This window comes from Sturnus vulgaris, chromosome 2, assembly GCF_052056855.1.
Source record: "Sturnus vulgaris isolate bStuVul1 chromosome 2, bStuVul1.hap1, whole genome shotgun sequence".
NCBI lineage: Eukaryota > Metazoa > Chordata > Aves > Passeriformes > Sturnidae > Sturnus > Sturnus vulgaris.
The window spans coordinates 63,648,492-63,670,400 of record NC_142244.1 but is presented as its reverse complement, the minus strand read 5'-3'; the positions used below and the strand labels follow the sequence as shown (position 1 = coordinate 63,670,400).

General features: G+C 34.7%; 1 protein-coding gene across 2 annotated transcripts in view; it reads left to right on the top strand.

The window, feature by feature from the left end:
• Positions 1-21,909, top strand: part of DIAPH3 (diaphanous related formin 3) — a 202,819-nt gene that overhangs the window by 130,582 nt on the left and 50,328 nt on the right. For both annotated transcript variants that reach the window (XM_088159730.1, XM_088159729.1), the window contains 2 exons: positions 13,735-13,830; positions 14,266-14,325. In XM_088159730.1, the coding sequence (XP_088015856.1) occupies positions 13,735-13,830; positions 14,266-14,325 (156 nt within the window). The remainder of the gene's footprint in view (positions 1-13,734; positions 13,831-14,265; positions 14,326-21,909) is intronic.

Below are 21,909 nucleotides of genomic sequence, written 5' to 3'. Positions count from 1 at the left end.
GTGCCTGTTTACAACATATTTTTAAGTCTACTGTAAAACCTGAATTTTGGGAGTGGGAAGGAAAGTACATGTGATAGATTTGTTTGTCAGGGAGGACAGCAACAAAAATGCAAAAAATGATGTTGTTTGTTTTGGGTTTTTAATGATGATTATTGTTATTCTTATTTTGACAGTCTTCAAAGTTGTACCTACAGTATTTAATTGGAGGCATAATGTAGCTCTGATTTTCTTGATTTACATAACCAATCAAAAAAAAGGGTTTTTTTTCTTTCTTCCCCTTTTATTTCTAACTATAACTTGTTCATCGAAGGGCTGTCTTGTCATTAAGAATCTGTAAATCGGTCATGTCTGATCTGCTAAAAAATTAATAACTAGGTCCTCTCTCTGTCAAAATACCACAACACTCTTACCTGCAGTGTGACTGTGGAGTAACTGATTTTTGCCGCCTGTTATGGTGAGTAGAACGGATGTTAGATTTGTAGGAACATTATTTCAAATATTGCTCAAATAAAACTCATTGATGTCATCAACCCACAAGTTATTTTTGGGGTTTCACAGAGGTGCATACTTGGTAGAAGAGAAAAGATGAGATACGTGCTAAATGGTTCTTCAATATTTTTTTTTCTTGGTGGATAGATCATTGTGTACTTTATATCTCAACTCTTTTTTTTTTTTTTTTTTTTAACAACATGACTTTTTAACTGGAAATGATTTGAAGATTAGGAATGGCTGTTTATCCCTGTACTATGTGCTACTACATGGTTTCTCAACTGTTTCTTGTAAACTTCTTTAAAAATTCTTAAGAATCAGCAACAGTAATAAAAAAATCAAAGCAAACAACAAAAAAAAAATCAAAATATAATCTAATCCAAATTTACTGGGCTAACAGTCATTAGCAGCACTGGTTGTACTATTATCTTACCCTTTGTGCGTTATCTGTCATTATCATTATAATTAGATCTTAGTACTTATCAATCACTACCTCTGCATAATCTGTCTTAACATCTGTCTTTGATTTTCTGTTGCTTAGCTGTTGCTCCTTTTCTTAAGGTAAAAGCAATCTTTTCACAGTGCTTGAGGTTGTGCTTTTTTTTTGGTCACCATTAATTAGCCATTAGTGTCTACTTTATGATTCCAGAGCTTCTCTGTCAGCCTATGCTTCATACCTTTCAGGACCTGAGGTGCTATCCAGTGCTTAAACAGGATTAGTATCATCATCCTAAGCTTGTATTGTTAACCACTGGTCTCATTTACAATGCAGGCATTTAACCTGCCCCAGATTCTTTGTTCTTGAAGTCCTTTTCTTTGAGTTTCTTCATCTTTCATCTGCTTTTGGAAGCTATTTGAAGAGCAGGGTTCTGTTGCCTTTTGTGCTACCTTTGGCTGCATTAGGTGGAGGAAACTACTTTTGCATAAAAGTAACCTACATAATACTGCAAAAGTTTTTAGTTACTTGGGGGGTATTTGCTGACTTTTTTTTTTTGCATTGACAAAAACTTAAAATAGAATCATAGAATAATAGAATGCTAAGAGATTAGAATGGACAATAAACCCACAACCCTGCCAGCCATGTGCAGGGACACTTACATCATAAAGTAATATATAATGAAGTATAAATTTTATTAAAATATACTCGATATGTCACTTGAGTCAATAAGTTGCATGTAGCATGTTAGGACTGTATTTATACAAGTTTTGAAAGAACTACAACAGAAAAAGTTAAGATTACAAAGGTCATATTAACCCGAAAAGAAAATCAATCTGAATTAACAGTAACTTCTGAGTTCTGGTTTAAACTAATTTCTTCAGGATGAAAACAAGAATTTCATTACTAGTAACTGACATTTATGGCAAATATGAGTTCCAAGATAGTCCTGTAATATATCGACCTTCTCACAAGCTATAATAATCTTTCTTAGCCTATGTTGTGCCTTTGATACACAGGTGACAACTGTGTCATCTAGATCATAGGTATGCTCTATCATCTATACTTCTGTATCAGGCTTCTTTTGCCATACTGTTGCACCAAATTCAGTGTCAATATGGTAATTTTCTAAAATTAGATAAATATGTGTATTTTGTGATAAGTCGTCGTAAAGTTTTAAATTCAATTTTTATAATATCTCAGATATAAATATATCAATATTTTATAGCTTGTGAAGTTTGTAGTGTTTTATGAATATGCAGTACAGCACGTTTCAGAAAAACCTGAACATTTTAGGTAGGTTTTACAATATAAATTTTAACCTCTGCTAATACGATCATAGATTTCTGTTATATGGAGTTGTTTCATTTGCCCTCTTGAAAACTGGTTTTGAGATTTGAACCTACAACCAATGTCAGATTTATACACCTCTAAATTGTAGTTTGCTAAAAGTTATCTCTGCATCTTAGCAACACCTACATAATCTAGTGGTCACAGTTCAAATAGTTCACTGATAGGCTATGAGTCTTCAGTTTATGTAGTAAAGGTAGCAGGTTCGTATTTTCCTTTCAGCTCCATCCTAACCTGAAAAGTCAGTGGAATTCAGTAAACATTTTTGACTAAGTAGTGAGTGATACTTAGCAGTTTGAAATTTATGTTAATAAAATCTATGCTCTGAATATACTCTGGATTACAAAATTTTTACTTTACTTGTTTTTGTGAAGCCGTATCAAACTATCACAAAGTATCCTTCCAAAAGTAAATAGCCAGTGAAAGGGATCTTTATGTAAATGCCACTTCTCTGCATACTATTAACATTCAGATAGATACTTTCTCATGCTCTTCAGATTCTTAGTAGAAGCACACCAATCAATTATTTTGATCTTATCAGAATGTAAAGAATTCTATAGCTGAGATAATAGCAGCTAAATTTATTATAATATAATTGAGAACTCCATCATTGTGGCATCTTCATTGTGTCTTGCTTTGAATACTGTTTAAGTAACAAGCCACTTTTATCAGTAGTTATTTACAAAGATTGCCCTTTTCTTGCATTAAAGTGGTGAAATAATGCCAAAATGGAATATCTGATTTCTAGTATTGCATATTAGTTTGTTTTCAGTTGTGTTGCTCAGTTTCATTTTTATCATAATGATCTGGTTTTAAATAAGTTTAGTTCATTTAAACAGTTATGACTTTATTTGTAGTCAATTTTGCAGCATTTATTTTTGTAGAGGTTTTATATTGTTTATCTCATTTTGGAAAAAAATCCCCCACATTCCTGTCTCACAAACTTGCTAAGAGCATTTTAGGCTTTGGTTCTTCAAACATTAACTGTTATATTATTGTCTGCTAAGTTGAACAATATGAATATTTTCATTAGTTCTGTAGTGTTCTGCAAAAAAAGGGGACACCATGGATCCTAGTACTGATAGTTTGAAAATGAAAGTAGTAAATGTAATTAGGTAATTAAAGTTCAGATTCCAACAGATAAAATGCTTGCCATTGAAATAACTTTAAAGATCCCCAAAGCTATTTATATTAGTAGGTACCCTCAAAAGACGCTGCTTTACCTGCTTAGCTCAAGTTCCTAAGACCTCCATGTTATTAATTTGTTCTCACTGGAGTAAGAGATTCAATACTTCTCAAGAGTATTCCTTTCCCCTCAAGGGAATGAAGGACTGCAAAAGTCACATCACTGGTGAACCATTAGTGAAATGACGTCATTAGTTTCTAACATATGTTGATAATTTGTTGTTTTAAAATGTCTACTGGACTAATATCCTGGAAAAATATAGATTTTTGGACAATAGTAGGTATATTACTAGCTTTTGGGAATTTAGGAATATGTTTCATTGAACTAAATTTACTGTAAAGGGGACAGAAGATCTGACAATGATATATATCAAGAAGTCCTAAGGGTATATTATTAATATCCAACAAGCATTTTGTGTAAGTTATTTTCTCCAGGTAGTTTTCCTTTTTGGAATTTCAAGTGCTCCACTCAAGTTGGTTCTTCCCTGGTGCTGGTAACTTTTTCCTCTTGTTCCCTGATTGCCTCCACTTACCGTCAAATTGGACCCTCTTCACCAAGAGGGTTCCTGAGGTCACTTTCTGTTATTTGAATTCATTCTTAAGAATCACTTTTATTAGGAGGCCAGTGGGAAGTAACTCTTTTCCATAACTGTGAGTAGTGTAACCTCTTCCTCTTATGTTAAATTACAATGGCAGAAAGAACTCTGAGGCCTTGTAGAGTTACTTACTCAAAATTTACTGTTGTTATTATTTACTGGACAGTTGGTACTAATCCTATGACGATTTTGGAGAGTAGATCTAATTTTTGCATAATGTCCGTTTACAAAAAAAGTCATATATGTATGAGGAAAGAGATATGAGAGGCATTGGCCACAAATCCACCAGAAAGGAGATATCATTTGATACTTCCCTAAGTAAGGAGATTATTTTTCAGCTACAATTGTATTGTTTTGACAGTAAAGTATAAATCTGGGTAAATTACCAAGAACATCCAGATGTTCCCTCAAGAAAAATTAACACATTCCTGCTTGAAAAAGGTTCCAGAGAGTGATAAAATACAAGCATATTTAATAAAAAAAAAAACTACAAGACTCAATGGGATACATCTGATGCAAAACATCTGCAGAAGCCACAGCAAAAGATGACATACAGCAAAACCTTATCTGTTCATAGAATTGGATGTTTTTAGTGCAAAAAAAGTAGAACTGATCTGAATGTATATTGATTTAATCAGCAACTAATCGTCACAGGTCGTGCTCCAACAAGATGTCAAAGGTGCTAAGTCTTCTGGAACATGGAGGTTCATGCACTTATTTGCAGTCCATGGGCTCAGAATGCAGCAACTGCTGTTAGTTTGTACTATGTAGTAGCTCCAAAAGAGCAAGTTGTTTAGAAGAAACAATTATTTTCCTTCTGAAAATTTTACTTAGAAGTGGAATTTTTTGAGATGGCGGCTGAAAAGTGTTTGTGAAACTGAGGTTTACACAAAGCCCAAGGAAAAATAAATAGCAGCTGTATTTGGAAGAGAGAAAAATAATTAGAACAAACAGAATTGTTGAAAAAATTAAGGGTCAATAAAGTAATGTCTGTAGACGAATACTCTCATAAGGCTTGCCATTTATATTATAGCAGTAAAATTTCTCAACAAATGTGAAAACAGTGCTGCAAATTTAAAATGGCATTACCATGAAAAACAATTACAATCTCTTGAGACATTGTCGGGATTAAGAGCTCTAACATTAGTACAGATAGTTTGTTTTGATTTGAGTAGGCATTTCCTACTCCAAATACTACCTCACATCTCCTCTGTAAGAAGGGAGACAATCAGGGTCTTCTTAACTCTCACTCTTGCTGTGTGATACTTTTATTCTCTGAAGGTTTTTTCTGTATCATCAAAAGTTTATTCTCTCAAGTTGCAGAGGAAGGGAGGAATAAATATCCTTACCAAAGCATTGGAGGATATGCTTTATTTTTACTTTCCTCAGTCCAAGGTTGTAAAAGAGCCAGGAGCCTCCTCTGTAATGGTTGGAAAGCTAGTTGATGAGAAGGTCATGTCTCTGACTCTTCCTTCAAAATGAATCTACTGCTGCTTCTATTACTATGCTGTTTGCTAGGACGCTTATCTTCACTTAGCAATACCTCAGTGGTTGTACAGAAGTACAGTCATGTTACTGCATACCAAAAATATTCTTGCTCTGAAGCTTGCTGACAAAAGTTCCTTGATTTCTCTGGCAGCTTCTCTCTGTTGAAGGCTACTAAATTCAAATACAAAGTCTTTTGAATCATGAACAGCTGGAGACCAAGAGAGCATTCTAGTAATGTAATTATATATTTATCCTATCCTTTGTATAGATGTTTGCTATCAGCTACTATTGCACAAAGGACGCAGGGGTAGGTGGACTGTTGGTCTGATTTTCCTGGGTATTCTTAGGCATTTATACCTACCTAACCCAAGACCAAAGGGTCTTTCCCACCCAAAGCTGTCCAGAAGTTTTCCTTAGAATACGTTCAGTCATGTAATCCAGTTAGAACTTTACCACTCCACTGGTGAAAAATTATTTAACTTGAAAATTTTCTTGATCCCCTCATCTCTGTAGCACAACTTTCAGTATGAGTAATCATTGTGTACATTTTCTAATTTGTTGGCTGTTTATAAATTTAAATGGAAACAGTGCTGTGCTCAATAAGCTCCTTCAGTAACCAAGAGACAAGATGTTCACACACACCCACACAGGGGTATTATGTTCAGCTCTGTATATTCTTTCAAGAAGCTACATTCAATTAATAATGCTCCTTTAGTTATTCTTCCTGCTTTCTAAATAAAATTGTAATTGATTCATGTCAATAATAGGCGTTTGCGTTTTTTCCTTCTGCAAAACAAAAGTAATGAAAATACTAGTTTTTCACTAGTCTGAAAAGCAGATTGGTTTTATTCTTTTCAGTGTCATTGGAGTTGTGATGTGTAAAGAAGATGGAAAACTCCTTAATAGTAAGACATGTTGACTGACTTCTTCATATGTAATCAATAGTTCTTGTTATTAGCTGTCCTTTCAAATTATAACCTTAGATAATCTGAGTGCATAAGGCTGATCTGTTTTAGTTATAAGTGGTTAAATAAAACTAAAAGGAACTTAGCATTGCTCTCAATTTAGCAGGCTTTTTTTTCCCACTAAAAAGGCAGAGCATTCCAAGTGAATAGGAAAAAGGCTATAAAAAGATGGAGTCTTTTAACTGACTTTTAAAAAGTCAGTAATCAGGTATCACGTAATGCAATATAAAATGCATTACTAGAACATCTTGTATTGTTGAGTTGGTGAGAGAGTAGGGGTGTATGCAAAATTCAGTGGACTTAGTGAAAAGGTAACCTGTTTCCAATCAATTTGTCCTCATTGCCTACTGCCCTCCCTGGGCATCGCTGAGTCTGGCGCAGTCACCTTTACACCCCACACAGTTCCCCACAGGTGTTTATATATAAGATCCCCTTGAGCCTTCTCCTTTCAGGCTTAACTGTCCTAGCTCTCTGTGTGTTCTTATATGAGAGATGCTCTAATCCCTTTAGCATCTTTGTGGCCCTTGCTTTGCTTGCTTGGATATGTTTGTGTCTTCCTTGTACAGGGATGCCAGAGCTGGACTCAGCACTGCAGATGTGTCTCACTAGTGATGAGAAGAAGGGAAGGATGCCCTCTTGTAACCTGCTGGCAATGCTTTTCTTTGGTCATCTTTGCCACAGAGCCACAATATTGACTCATGATCAATATGTTGTCAACCAGAATATATTTTTTTAAGTTAGCCCCCCACCTATGCTCCTGGATGTGGTTTCACCTCATCACATACAGGTCTTTTGTTGGATTTCATTAAGATGCATATGTGCCAATTTCCCCAACTTTTCAAGGTTCTTCTAAATGGGTCAGCTATTACTTTGAGTTTTGCAGTATATGCAAACTTGATCAGAGTGCACTCTATTCCATCATTTGGATCATATAATAAATACTATCTCTCGTATCAAGTCCTGGGGCACACAACTTCAAAGGCTTGGTGTTCTGTTCATTCTTTTATAAGTCCAGTTTACTTGAATGTCTCTCAGAAACACTTGCTCTAACAGTCATTCTACTGGATCTTGCACCAGTATAAATAAAACTGGATAATCTCTATGGAAAACTCTGTGTCAGTTTACAGTGTTTTTTTTTCTGTTGTCATAGAAAGAAGGAACTTATAGACTCACAATGAACATCAGAAATGTTTTATTAACATTTTTATTTAAGATCTCAAGGTGATTTCACTCTCAGTCCTATTACTTAAATGGGAAATTGTGATCCAGCTAAGATGCAGGAATTGGTACCTTATACCACTGAAGTATTTTTGCATCTCTATGGTAAAGAACCACCTCTTACCACAGCTTATCTTCTGGTTTTGCCATATGAGCTATCTTAAATTAAATTTATGTAGGTACCAACCTAAATTTCAGTAGCTGATTCGAAAGGGACAGCTGTCTTTCAGAGTTCATGAAGGGTGGAGTTTATTTTGAATTTAGCTTGTTTTAAGCTCTCTGGACTTTGGGGCCCTCTTTGTTCATATGCTTAGAGTCAAAATGTATCTTTTGCTAAACCATAAAAGCATTCTAGGACAGCTCAACAATGGACCAGTTTATCAAGAGCAAACAAGATAGCATGAAACCTACTCTTCTCAGCTGGATTTATGGAATAGGCAAATCATTCATTAGGAAAAATCATACCTTTTTAGAGTATAATTGCCAAGGGCTCTGAAGAAATCAAAGGCTTTCTACTTTGTGTTGGGCATAAGTAAGAAATGTAAATCTTCTGATACTGGATTAGAGTGTTGATTTGAAATGCGAGGTATGTGCATGTGCTTTACTTTTGAAAGGGCTGTTATGTGTCTTTTGCCTGAAGTCACTGCAAATAGTGATATTTTTCTGAAATTTGATTTAATACTTCTAAATCTAAAAGGAGCTGTCCTTTCAGCCAGTCCATCCAAGGCACACTTGGCAGCCATTTCTGTTTGTAACTGTACCCTGGAAATTTTCTTTTTCTAACAAGATTCTTCCAAAATTTTATCAGTGTCAAAGGAATCCCTGTGTTCTGGGTTATGGCTCTAGTTTGTGCACTGTTATTGAAAGTCAGACTAATAGTCATGTATTCCTTAACTCACCTGTCAATGAAGATTATCTGGTTGCTGCTATGGCTTTTACCAGAAAAAATTCAAAGCCTTAGAACAAGTTCAAGTTGCAGTCTATATATTCTGTGCATTTCCAGGACAAAGTTGTTCTTAACATCCATCCACAATTTCTTTGTAAAATGGTATCTGAATTTCACTGGAATGAAGATTCAGAGTTTAGGTAGTCATTGCTAAACATGTTACATTGAAGCATTAAGGTTGCTTTATATTTTTATGTTGACAATGTAAAAGCCTTCAAAAAGTCTTCGGCCCTGGTCATATCTATTGCTGAAAGATCTAAAAATTGTTCACGTCAGCACTATGAATACTGCACAGAATCTGGCTGTCTTACACTGAGACTGAAAAGATGGAACCTATATCCAAAACCTCGGAGCTCACTGCTGCACTGATGACTTAAATTATCTTCCTCTCTGTGCTCTTCTGTTCTGCTTCCTGGAGCCTAAGTCGTTCAAAACTATGCGTGGCTAAAGCTTTCCTCTTGTGAGTTTGTTCACAGAATGGTACTTCAGATTTTACTCAGATGGAGGCCTTTAGTCAGCTGAGCAGTGCTTTGTATCCTGCACTATCAAAATCAGTCCTTATACAAACAAATATAAAGGACTTTTCATAATGTCTTTAAAGTAAAGGTACAATATTAATAAAGTTAAAAGATGTAACTTTCTTTTTTCCTTTCTTGTGCAAATAGTCTGGAAACATCTCAGCTCTCACTGTCCCAAGCCTGGTAATCATTTGCCTCTGAAATGTTTCTATGTAAATGCACAAGACATGATGGAGCTAAACCTGGAAGAAGGCTGTGAAGGGCTTACATTTTAGTCAGTCAAAAACTGGGTGCAGTATATCTGACTTTAAATGATAGAAGAGGAAGAAAAAGAGCAGTCCGTATTCTAGCAAACAAGAGTAAAAAAGTATCAATAATGGTACTTGCTGAATTGAGAGGACTTAATTCTTAAGGTGAAGAAAACAAATCTGATAGCTTCAGTACTCCAAGTTTGTTGTTAAATTATATAAAGGCTTTAGCGTTGTCATGGAGTTACATCAAAGATGAAACAAAGATAATTAAACTCGGCTATCCAGATAACTTCAGGAATAGCCCTGGAGATTTTGCACCCTTTTCCTTCTGTAACAGCTATGGAATCTGTAAGGTCTCTTTTTAATGTATGTATTCATCCAAGTTGTGTGGTTTTAGTTTCATGTGAAACTTAGTGTTTATCTTTTAATTACGTATAATGTAACAAAAAGCTGCATGTAGTTGCAATGCCATAAATAAAGGTGATGGAAGATGATAGTCAAAATTTCTGTAGCTAAATCTCTTAAGTGTACAGATTAAGTAAGCAACATCAACAGAAACCATGCTAAAGAATCCCTGGTTTGCTTTTCTGAAACTTCTTAATGTTTTCTTTTGTGAGAAGAGTAGCTGAATAAAGATTTGATTCTGTGAAAAAGAAAACAGGCATATTATTATGTTTTTTCCTGGTAAAGAGAACTTTTGGGTCCTGGTGTTCTGTGGTTTATTTTATATTGGACAGGTTCTGGGGAACTGTAATAATGAAACATTTTTCATCCAAAATAATCTTTTTACAACACTTTTTATAAAACCACATTGCTAATGATATTTGTGATTCTATCGTGTCAGTGGACTACTGCTCCAGGAATTATGGTATATATAATTTGTTCTTTACAAGTACATTAAATGCAAGTGTCACTACTAACTGCAGTATCTGCTGCTATCATTATAAGACATTATAGGTGTACATGTAAAGCTAATGATACTCAATGCACTAGAAGAGAAGAGTCTTTAATATTCCTAACATTTTTAAAGATGTAATTATGAAATTAGGTTGTTTATATCTGACTTGGCACTGAAATGTCAAGGGCAAGACTCACGGGCTACTTTGGGAAGTTTACTTCTCCTTTAGATGGTATTTAAAAGACAGTAGTATGAGTTTTAATTACGTATGATATTAAAAAGTGTTTAAATCTTCTATTCTGCAATTGAGGGAAAAGAGATAATTTAAATCATAAAAGGGTATCTTTCTCAAAGGAATTACTATGGGCTATGTAGTTATCTGCAAGCCAACTAGAATTCCTAGTTCTATATTGTCAAAAGATTGATATACTTGACTAATTAGGAAGCCAGTTGGGACTGGTGCCAATCATCTGCAGCAGCTTGTGAAAGCCAATTTAAAGGTCCCTTAGGAAGTGTTAATATTGAACAGTATTTGTGACTCTTGTACTGTCAGGGTAGCAATGTTGTATACAGCTCTCACAAGGTAATTGAAAAGGTTTCTCAAATACTGCGTGGTGGACTCTCATTTCTTAATCTTCTCATCATAGACACTTGTACAGTGTTATTAATACTGTGGGTACTGATAACTGCGTAACTTAATTTACCTGCATAACTTTATAGAAGTTGTCACGGTCAGCTGCTGATGTAGGTATCAGAAACTAGAATTTGGAGCTTACTGGAGTTGTATGAGTTTGAAAACCAGGCTTTCTAAATGTTTTGGATACAAAGATTGTTAAATATGAATGCTTTTATTTGCAGTGGTTAGCTTGTTTCAATACATCCATGTATACAGGACAACTATTAGAGGAGTTTTTTAATTCAAGTTTCAATCTACTACAATTTATTCTTCTAATATTGTTTTGCATGTCAGTGGAAGCACTAATCTATAATCCACTTCGTGACTATCAGAATATTTCAGATAAATGTGAAAAACAGATAGTGCACGTAAATGTTACAGCTTTACTACAAGAAGTTATGGGTTTGCAATATTTCTGTTTCATAATTTTATTTTTTTTTTAACTTTATTTGATGAACCTTTTTATAGTAACCAGAGATTTTATTTGGAAAATTGTTAATTTTTGAACTTACTATGAAATCTGTCGTAGTCTTAGACAGGCTTAAGAGAACACAGATGACATACTGAAATAGCATCGAAATTTTTATTTTGTTATTCCTGTTTCCTAAAACAAAACTTATGAACTCTTTTCCATAGACATAAATGGTATCATTTTGGTGACTGTGATACTATTCAACCTTTTTTGAATTACTATTACCCAAAATGCTTGCAAGCTTTCCTCTAGTAATCATGTTAGTTAACGTAACTAATGGCTTGGCTCAAAATTTCTTCAGGCATCATGTTGGTTTGAAACTATTCACTGACTATATTAATTCCAGACATTAGATTTGCATGACATTCAATTGCATGACATCAGATGGAGAAAGTTGAACAACTAACAAAAAACTCCCTACAAAAAAAACCCCAAAAAACCAATACAACAAAAAAAACCACCAAAAAACAAGCAAACAAACAAAATCCAAACCAAAACAAAAAACAAAAATCAAACCTGAACAAATAGGAAGCCAAAGACAGTCTGAGTGATATTTTTATAAGGTATATTCCAAGTCATACTAATAGGTGTGATAGTCCATTAGTCATAATAGAGCAAACTTTAGTGTGAGAAAAGCATTTTATAGCAAACACAAAGCAAAATGAAAAAACATTCTGTGTTTTAGTCTTCATGTTTATTCTATACCTGCCATAAATATAAATGTTAGGCAAAATTATGAATTTAGGCAAAATTATGATTTTTTGCTAATTTTCACTTATTTGGTTTTCTGTATAGCACTTTGTCTAAGGTTGAAAGCTAGTCTGGTAGTACAGAGTATAGAGAAAAGAGAAGATCTAAGGGTTACTGTTTCTGGATAAAAAGCTGGCTGGATGGCTGAGCCCAAAGAGTGGTGGTGAGTAATTACATCCAGCTGATGGCCGGCCATGAGTAACCATCCATGGGGCTCAGTGTTGGGCCCTGTCTGTTTAGTACCTTTGTCAATGATCTGGACGAGGGAATTGAGTGCCCCCTCAGTCAGTTTGCAGATGACACCAAGCTGGGTAACAAATGTTGAATTGCTGGAGGACAGAAAGGCTCTGCAGAGGGATCTGAACAAGTTGGATCAGTGGGCTGAGGCCACTTGTATGAGATTCAATAAGGCCAGTGGAAAAGGCCCTGGGGGTGTTGATTGACAGCAGCTGAAAGTGAGCCAGTGTGTGCTCAGGTCGCCAAGAAGGCCAGTGGCATCCTGGTTTGTATCAGCAATAGTATGGCCAGCAGGACCGGGGCAGTGATTTTCCGCCTGTACTTGGCATCTTGTTCTATGGACGAGTAGTTTAGATCCTGATTTACATATTCACTGTTAGCAATGACTGCTGACTCTCTCCAAGACAGGTATTGACTTAGGGAGTTTTGCCAGTAGGGTATAATGAGATTTCTATCATGGAATTCTTTATTCCTTCATCGAGATTTTTTGTTGCATAGTTAATCCCTGTTCTGTTTGGTGTCCTCCCATTCATACATACAATGGCGTAACAAGGTTCAAAAATAAAACACTTTCTGATGTGTTTATTTAAGAAGTAAAAGGAGACCATCTCAGAGTGAGATTCATAATTATTTTGAGGGTTATTATACACCTGTGTCTGTTATAAGGTATTATAAGCATGTAATTCGACAAGTACAATTTTCCTGAACTACATAAATTATTTAATATTGGCCAGAGGTTATTAAATGTGAGTGGAAAATGGCTTTTGATTTAAGCTACTTATGGATATCACTGTATCCTATCCAGTCCAATACTGTTCACTCTGCTCCTCACTGAGAAACAATTTCAACTTTTTTTCACAATAACTGAATGATCTTTTGTCAAATGTAACAAATCATATAAGGGACAGCTCTTGAAAGCTGACATGAGAGTGATTATTTGCCGTTGTAGATGGGTACTGAAATGAAAATATGAGTGAAATGACATTTCACTTAAAACTATACTTGACTCTCCCTATAGAGAAAGAGAAATGTGAAATGAGTGGAATAGAATTTGGTCTAGTTCAGTCTCTAGAAGACCAAATCTGTTGTGGTTAATTGCAAGAGAGGAATTTATAAATATTAAAGCACTGGTTAAAGTTTGAAATTAATAGTTTTAATAATACTATAGGTATCCATTTTTATTGTTTTTTGTTGGTGTTATTCTTTATGCTTTGATATTGCTATGGTAACCAAGAGGATTCCTTCTTTTTCCTTTACAGAAGGTGAGGAGACTGGAGTGATGGATAGCCTGCTGGAGGCCTTGCAGTCAGGTGCGGCTTTTCGAGACCGAAGGAAAAGGACACCAAGGTCCAAAGGTGAATATTCTGTTTTAGATCTTATTTTCCAGAGAAAGTTAAAAGCATCATGGGTCCAGTGCTCTAGAATTTAGATACTATCAGGTTTAATTCATTTGTGCAATGTCAGTTTTCAGGGATGTTCAGACTGCTGCTTATGTCAGTAAGACTGGAACTTAATGCACTTATTGTAGTCAGATCATTATGACAAGACTTCTCAATACAGCCAAATGTACTTTAAATTTTTAGGGTTTATAGTTGTATGGGGGAAGTGAAAGTTATTATGCTCCATAAGTGAGTCTGAGTTAAATTATTTCTCTGGTATATAACTGTCATTTATTCCAAGAAATACCTAATTTCTAATTCCTAAATTCCTAAACTTCTGCTTTGTAATTTGTAATACTCTGGTAGCTTTCAAACAGGTGTTTTATTTCCATTGTTTCTTTGCTTTTGCAGACATACCACAAAATCTCAGTCCAACCACACAGCGGCCGGTGCTGAAAGCTTGTAACCATGGTAATGAACCATATTTATGAATTGCATGCACTTCTTAGCTTAGCTTATGTAGTTGATATGTGCTTTCAAGACTGCTGTGATTATTCAGTATTGTACATTAGTGGAGTACTAAACCATATTGGAACTTGCTTTTTAAGAATCATCTGAATATTATATCCTGAAACTATACTAACTCTGCAAAGCTCTTGTATCTTTTGTGGGATTTTTTTTTTTTTATTTTTTATTTTTTATTTTTTATTTTTTATTTTTTATTTTTTATTTAAATTTTGATTATACTTTTATAATGCTTAAGAATTATTATAAAAGTTTTTTAGGGTTTGTGGAACTGTAACAGAAAGCAGAGATTACATAATGTTTTAAGTGTTACTATGTGCCTATTATACCAAATCTGAGAACTTTTGACATTTATTCTGTGTTTCTTTGTTCTTGGTTTTCTTGGTGCTGTAGCTGGAATGGTTTAAGCAATTGTTTATCAGTTTAATTCAAAAGGAGTGTTGTCTCAACAAAGTTATAGTAAATGTTTATTCGTAAACTGCTGAACTATCTCACTGTAATCAGTAGGACTGTTCTTGCAAGAAAAGTTACAGTGCAGGTGTGGGTGCCTGTTAGCTTTGTTAGATAGTCAATCTACAGAATGTTACCATATTGGCTGTGTTTTAATTAAGCTTGAGGAGTCCAGAGTGCTCATGACTAGTAATATAAGGAAAAAGTTTATATCTATAGTTCTTCTGTTAAAGAGAAATTTTAATAATGGGGGGGAAAAAATCTTCTAAGTTTTTAAACCAGATTGCACTATTTTTTGATATTTAAATGTACTGCAGGTTTTATTAAGCAGATGTCATAAAATTGATTATATTGACTGATACCTCATGTTTAAGTGTTTATTTCCCTAAGTGCAGCAAAAAAACCCCCCAAACCTGTTGGATTTGGCATATATACACAAAATGGAAGAAAATAAAGCTGAAAGGACGGTTTGTAGATAATTACAGAAATTGGATCAAAGAGAAATCAAGTATATTTGACAGGTACTTGCCTAGCACATACCATATTGATATTTGAGTAATGACTATAGAGCACGTCTGAATTTATCCTGGAAGTGTTTCTGCTTGTAAGAGCAGTCATATTGAACACTGCATCTTATCAGCACTTTCCATCTAGGTAGCTGTTTGTGGACAGACTGTAGCTTTCAGTTTTCAAACTTAACTGCCTTTGGTCACACATCATGGCCATGTTTCAGATTAAAAAACGAAACAACAAAAACAAACACACTCACCAACATTTTAATGCTGAAAAATCTTAGTCTAAACTATATAAAGATTTGTACATCAGATGGATATAATTTGGTGCTAAAGTTTGAAGTTCAGAAGTCTAATTTGGAGAGAAGAGTAAAAGTAAACTCTTGGAATTTTTGTTGTTTTTACCAAAGTGAGTTTTTCCATAGAGTCTTTTGAGACAGTCTAATTCTAACACGTTTTAAAATGAATTCAGTGTTTCTTTCGATTGTCTTGTTAGCTCAGAAACAGGCTAGTACAGATCTGAGCTTGCTTTTAAGGAATTCATTAGCATGTTTTTGATTTCTTGACACTTGTCACAATGTCTATGTGTTACTTCCTCCTATCTCGAGCCAAATAGAGCGCCAAACCTGGTGTAGATTATGATGAGTTCGAAGCTTTTTTTCCATTTTAGCGGAAGGATATGGTAAATTAAGTTACATACTGTCTAGAATGAATTCTAGACCCTGAGTGTCAAAGTCAGTTTTGAATAATAATAATAAGTTTAATGAAGTTAATGTGGTCAGTCAAGATAGGAATTATAATGATAAAGTTTCTTTAATTTTCTTTGTCTGAATTCAACAATGTATAATATCAGTATTATTCTCTGTATAATTTTTTCTTGCACTTTATATCTGATATATAGATATATGCTCAATAGCCTGTTCTTTCTATCTATATGTGTATAATAAGTGATGAATGCTGTATATAATCGTCTATTACATATATACCATACAAGCAGGAAGTCTGTGACTTCAGCCCACTTCAGAAAAACTGGTATATTTTATTAGAGAGAAACATTGGCTTGGTCGTTCCTAACCAAAATCTTTTTTTTCCCAACCTAAATCTTCAAAAGGATGTATTTTGTATCATGGGAAGAAAACTGCTGTCTTACTGTGAGGCTTAAATATGTGGAGATTGCTGAAAGTCCTTTAGTAACAATTCAAGCACTTCCCATGTTTTCTTCTGTACCGGTTTGGCTGTTTGGGTTAACTGGTAGCTGTTTGGTTACTGTTTATTCTGCTGAGACTCACAGATTCACTTATTGTAGATGCATTTTATTAATGCACACTGCGGATTAACACCTAGAATTCATCATACAGTCAAAAAGAATTACAAGCCATGACTTGAAATGTCTGTCCTGAATCCTTTAGAGTGTAGTAATCTCTGTTGGGCAGGTGCCATCAAGTTCTAGCTAATCTCTTATGTTTCAAAACACAACCAACCAAATTAATAAAATCTAGTTTAGTCTTTATTATTAAGATATTTCTTTTTAAAAAGTGAAAATCAAATCAGATCCAAGCATAAATAGTGTTATAACTCTAAGCTGGCAATTAAGTACCTTGCAGCCACACAGTCTGTCTTCCCTGTTGGGATGGAAAAAGGTAAAGCTCATGGGTTGAGAAAAGAACAGTATAACAATTAAAATAGGTTAATAATAATAATGGTAATAATAATAATAATAATAATAATAATAATAATAATAATAGTAGAGATGAGAAGAAGGAGGAGGAGTAAAAAGCAGAGGGAGGGAGAGGAATGAAACACAAGAGAATCAAGTGATATACAATATAATTGCTCGCCCCTTTGGACCAATGCTGAGCCAGTCTCTTCCTAGCAATCAACATCTCCTGATCAACTTCTCAGTTTGCCTGCTGAGCCTGATAACGTATGGCATGGAGCATCCCTTTGGCCAGTTTGGGTCAGCTGTCCTAGCTATACTCTCCCAAATTTTATTGTGTCCCTGCCCACTGAGCAGGGCACATGCAGAGCATGTGAGCATCCCAGAGCTCAGGAACCTGAAAATTCCTTGACTTAGGGTAAAGACTGTTGAGCAACAACTAGAATATCGGTGTGTTATCAACATCCTTCGTAGACTCAATTCAAAACAGACCACTGTACAAGCCACTAGGAAGGAAATTATCTCACTCAAACACGGGATAGGAAGCTGGTTCTATGTCTCACATGGTATGACAAGGGAGAGAAATACAGCCTGAATGTGCGCTTCCTCCATAGCTGTCATATAAATAAAAGCAGGAAGGAAATTTTTCTAACCATTGCCAATGCCACCCTCAGTACAATGCTCCACAAGGCATCAAACTAGATTTTGCTTTTCAGGCTTTGCCAAACCCTGTAAAACAAAGCAATACAGAGGAGCAAGCCAATGCTGCTCAAGTCTAGAACTGAGAACTGAGATTGTTTCTTTAACTGAATAGACTGCTTAAGGAAAAAAAAAAGAGCAATAATAAATTTAGTGAAATGGTAGCTATTGTGTGAGCCATTTTTCTCTTCATGATCTGTTGAGCTCTGCTGAAAGCTCTGGCAGTATTCAGCTGGTACTTCTAATTAAAAAGGAGTAGTCGTTCTCATGCCACATTCCACGGTAGCTGAATGTGTGTTATTTTATTTTCAATCCTATTGCATAATAATTTAACAGATTGCCTCTTTCTCACATGATATGTGCTTAAAAAAAGATTGGATGTGGCACTTGGTGCCACGGTTTAGGTGGGGTGTTAGGGCATGGATTGGACTCAATGATCTTGAAGCTCTCTTCCAACCTAATGATTCTGTGATATGTACGTTTTGTCAAGTTTAAATCTGCTCTGTTTTTGTGATCAGAATTACCAACTGTATTTTTAATGCTTGTGGCAAGGCCCATCGAGTCACAATATTTCTTGTGGAGAAAAATTCCTGCTGCATAACTAACAGAAATAATATACATTTAGAATTGCTAAATCTTGGAAGTGTTTTAATACCTTAAGAATGAGAGTAATATACACTAGATTTGAGTGGATATAGATACAATTGGTATATTTTGTTCCCATTCATAGTATTTTTTTATTTTAAAATTACCTACTGAATTACATCTATGTCCAAAACTACCTGTTAATGTTACAGTTTGCTTTAACTGCAAAGGACCATGGACTGCAGTAAATATTGTGGCATATGCTTTTGCTGCAATTCCAACTCAGAGCATTGTTTGACTCAAGCAAAGTTTTGGTATAGTTTTAATGGTGTGCTTAGAATTCAATAGCATCTAACAGAGGAGCTCTTTTATTTTATTTAGGGAGCAGAAGAAAGCACTTCATTTTCAGTGATCAGGATTTTGCACATTAGAAGATAATTTCAAGCAGCTAATAGCTATGGCTGATCTGAGTTTATCAATTATTTACAAGAGTCAAGGCATATTTGCAGCTTGTATGTTTATTTCAAGCTACTGAAGTCCAGATACATGGAGCAGCATATCCAAGGCAGGGCAGAGCCCACTGCAGCACAGAAAGCTGCATTATTCACTAAGTTTTTGGTCAGGTTTTGCAGCCTGCATCAAGTTCTCTGCTGCTATGGCTACGCATTTATTTGCAGTAGCTACCTGAATTGCATGAATACAAATTTGAGATGCAGCTTTGATTGCATATAAACACAAACCTCAAATGCATCAGAGTTTATCTTTACAAGCAGATCATATTAAAAATGCTGTGAGTAAAGAAAAGCTATAATAAAATGCAAGCAAAAAAATAGAGATTGCTTTTTGAGACTGCAGAGGTTGAAAGAAATCTTTCTGTCACAATCAGTAATTGCATTGTGGACTACATTTCTAAAGGTGACAAAAAGGTCTTGTTTCTGTATTGAGATCAAACTTTCATGGTAAGAGATGGTTGTAATTGTTATAGCTGTTTGTTCAGTAACTCTATACACAGTAGAATAATTTTCATGTCACATGTAGTCTGAAGCATTTTAAAGATTTCTGTTAAATGAAACCCTTATGTAGTAATGCCATTCTGTCCCAATTAAGCCTAAGAAAACCCTTTTTTCATATTTATTGGGCTCTTTTCATGTTGAATTTATAATAGAACTGTCATCTGATACTCATATTAATGTCTCTGCTACCTTATTTTTGACAAATGAAGCTGACAGTGAGCTCAAGCTCATCTTAGTTCTTGAAACAGTGTGACCATGTAGAGGTCATTTTTGTTTCTTCATTGTATGTGATAGCAAGCTATGATTGGCATTTCAACCTAATTTTTCCTGAAGTCTGTGTATGTTATTGTCTTTTCCTCAACTGTATATAGTGAACATTAGAAAGTACCTAACAGTGAAGAAGCTATCCATGAAGATAACTTTTTCCCCAGACCATGTTGGCAGTAAAGGCAACCTCTTGAACATTAGCAGTCCTTCATAGCAGATACTGCTTTCAAAGCACTGTGCATGTTTACCTGTGTGATCAGAAAACATCAGTATCTCTGGTGGAGAAAATTTTTGTTAAGCTTTGTGAAGTTTTACTCAAGAGACAAGTTTTCTCAATAGAAGACATGGAATAACTGTAGGCACTGTTATGAAAGGAAAACATTTCATAGGATTTCTATTAAAAATGGTTCTCAGTTGTTGCCATTTTAAGACCAAACCTTCTCTTCAATATTGACTTCATAGGTCAAGTAAAATTGCTGCTTATTCTAACAGAAATAATTCCCCCGGAACCATCTACACTTTTTTATAATAGCTTATAATAGTTTTTTTCCTAGACAATACAGCAGAGTTCAAAGAAACTGACCATAAAAGTCAATTTTGTACGGATGGAAAGAAAAAATAATACCTAGACAACGAAAGTGAATTTACACATTTTTATTTCTTTCTTTAGAACTATTTCTGCATTGCCACAGTTGCAAACACATACCATCACAAAAATATCCCTGAAGAATTTTCATTCCAAATATCTAGGAAAAAGATTAATTTTGATGCAGAGTTTTTAGCAGTCTCTCATGCTCATAAATTAATGTTAGAATGAAGAAAGTTTCCAACTCAGAAAGGATGGCAGCCAGCAAGAAGAGTTTAGAATGAAAAATGAGAAAAAATTTTTGGGGGGGCCTCTTCGAAAAAAATGCTCTTTAAAATAGACTGAAATAGATATAAACCACTCATTTATTTAATCATTTGTTTATTTTAAAATGCCGAATGCTGAAAAATCATTGAAGACTCTGTCAAGAGTGGAAAAGAGTACTTAAAATTAGTAGTAATTGCATATTAGTGTGAAAATACTGATCTAGACAGAAAAAATGCAATCTTGCCCTTAGTATGAGCTAAACACACACTAGAAACTAGTATTTAGAAGGTGAGGAGGAATTGTAATCCTACAAAAAATGTCCCTCTCTATTTAATTAAAGTCTTGTGAGATTTCTCATATCAACTCTCATAAGTGAGGCTGCACACATATCCTTCGCCCTGTGTCTTATCATATAGCACTATATCTGAACATAATATAGACAAAAAGGAAAACCCAAGCTTTTTCAGAGTAAAAATTTTAAGTACTACCCTGAGACAAGGTGGACCTTAAAATGTTTTTTTTTTTTTTTTTCTCCAGAGGTTTGACAACTTCATTCCTAAAATGCGACCCTTTGAAGATGTCAGATTAGACACTCAGAAGAGCTAATTGCTTTTGTAAATATTTTGCCAGTGTTCATTGGTATTAGTCGAATAAGATCATGGCTCTCAAGGGAGGCAAGGACACGTTCTGCAAGATAAGAACAGTAGCAAAGAGGTGACATTTGAAAGCAGTGACACTGTATATTCCGTAATTGCACATACAGTAAATGTCAGCTTCATAATCGCCTAGGTAGGTAACCAGATTTCCAAAAGCTACAGCGGGCAAGTTATATATCCAAAGCAGTCAGCTGAAAATTTATCAGTGGAAAATCTTAAATCTGCAAAGAGAGCTGTAAATTACCAGAAATTTACCCATCTTTATATTTTCATTTTTTAGTCAAACAGAACTTCCAATTCGAAGAGAATTACCAAATTTATATGCAAAGAGATTCTGTCACTTCTCAGAGCACTTTTCAAGTCTCTTCCATATTCGTTAAACAAGATTTTAGGTATAAATTTACCAGTCTGTTTCACTTCTGTTTTCTGAATGTTAAGAACAAGTAGTATCTAAACTCCTGTCTCATTCTTCAGAGGCTTTTAGAAATTTGATCTGAATAACAGATTCACTGAACAACAGCCATAAAGCTCTTTATATTGTGGATTTTTTAAAGTAGCTAGATAGATACACACACATATATATTTCTTAAAGAGGTTATCTTTCATAAAGAAACCACAAATAAGCCACAAGTGAAATATTACGTGGGAAATTTTCATCAGAAAGACATTAAAAATGCATTTTCTCTGGTTAAAGACTTCACTGGGGACAAAATCTGAGATACTAACAACGTATGATTCCTGACCTGAGTCTGTTCTGTGACTCCAGTGATGTCTGGTTAATGCAACATTGTTTAATCGGTAGGAATTCAAAAGATTTGGAGAAACCACAAAACATTAT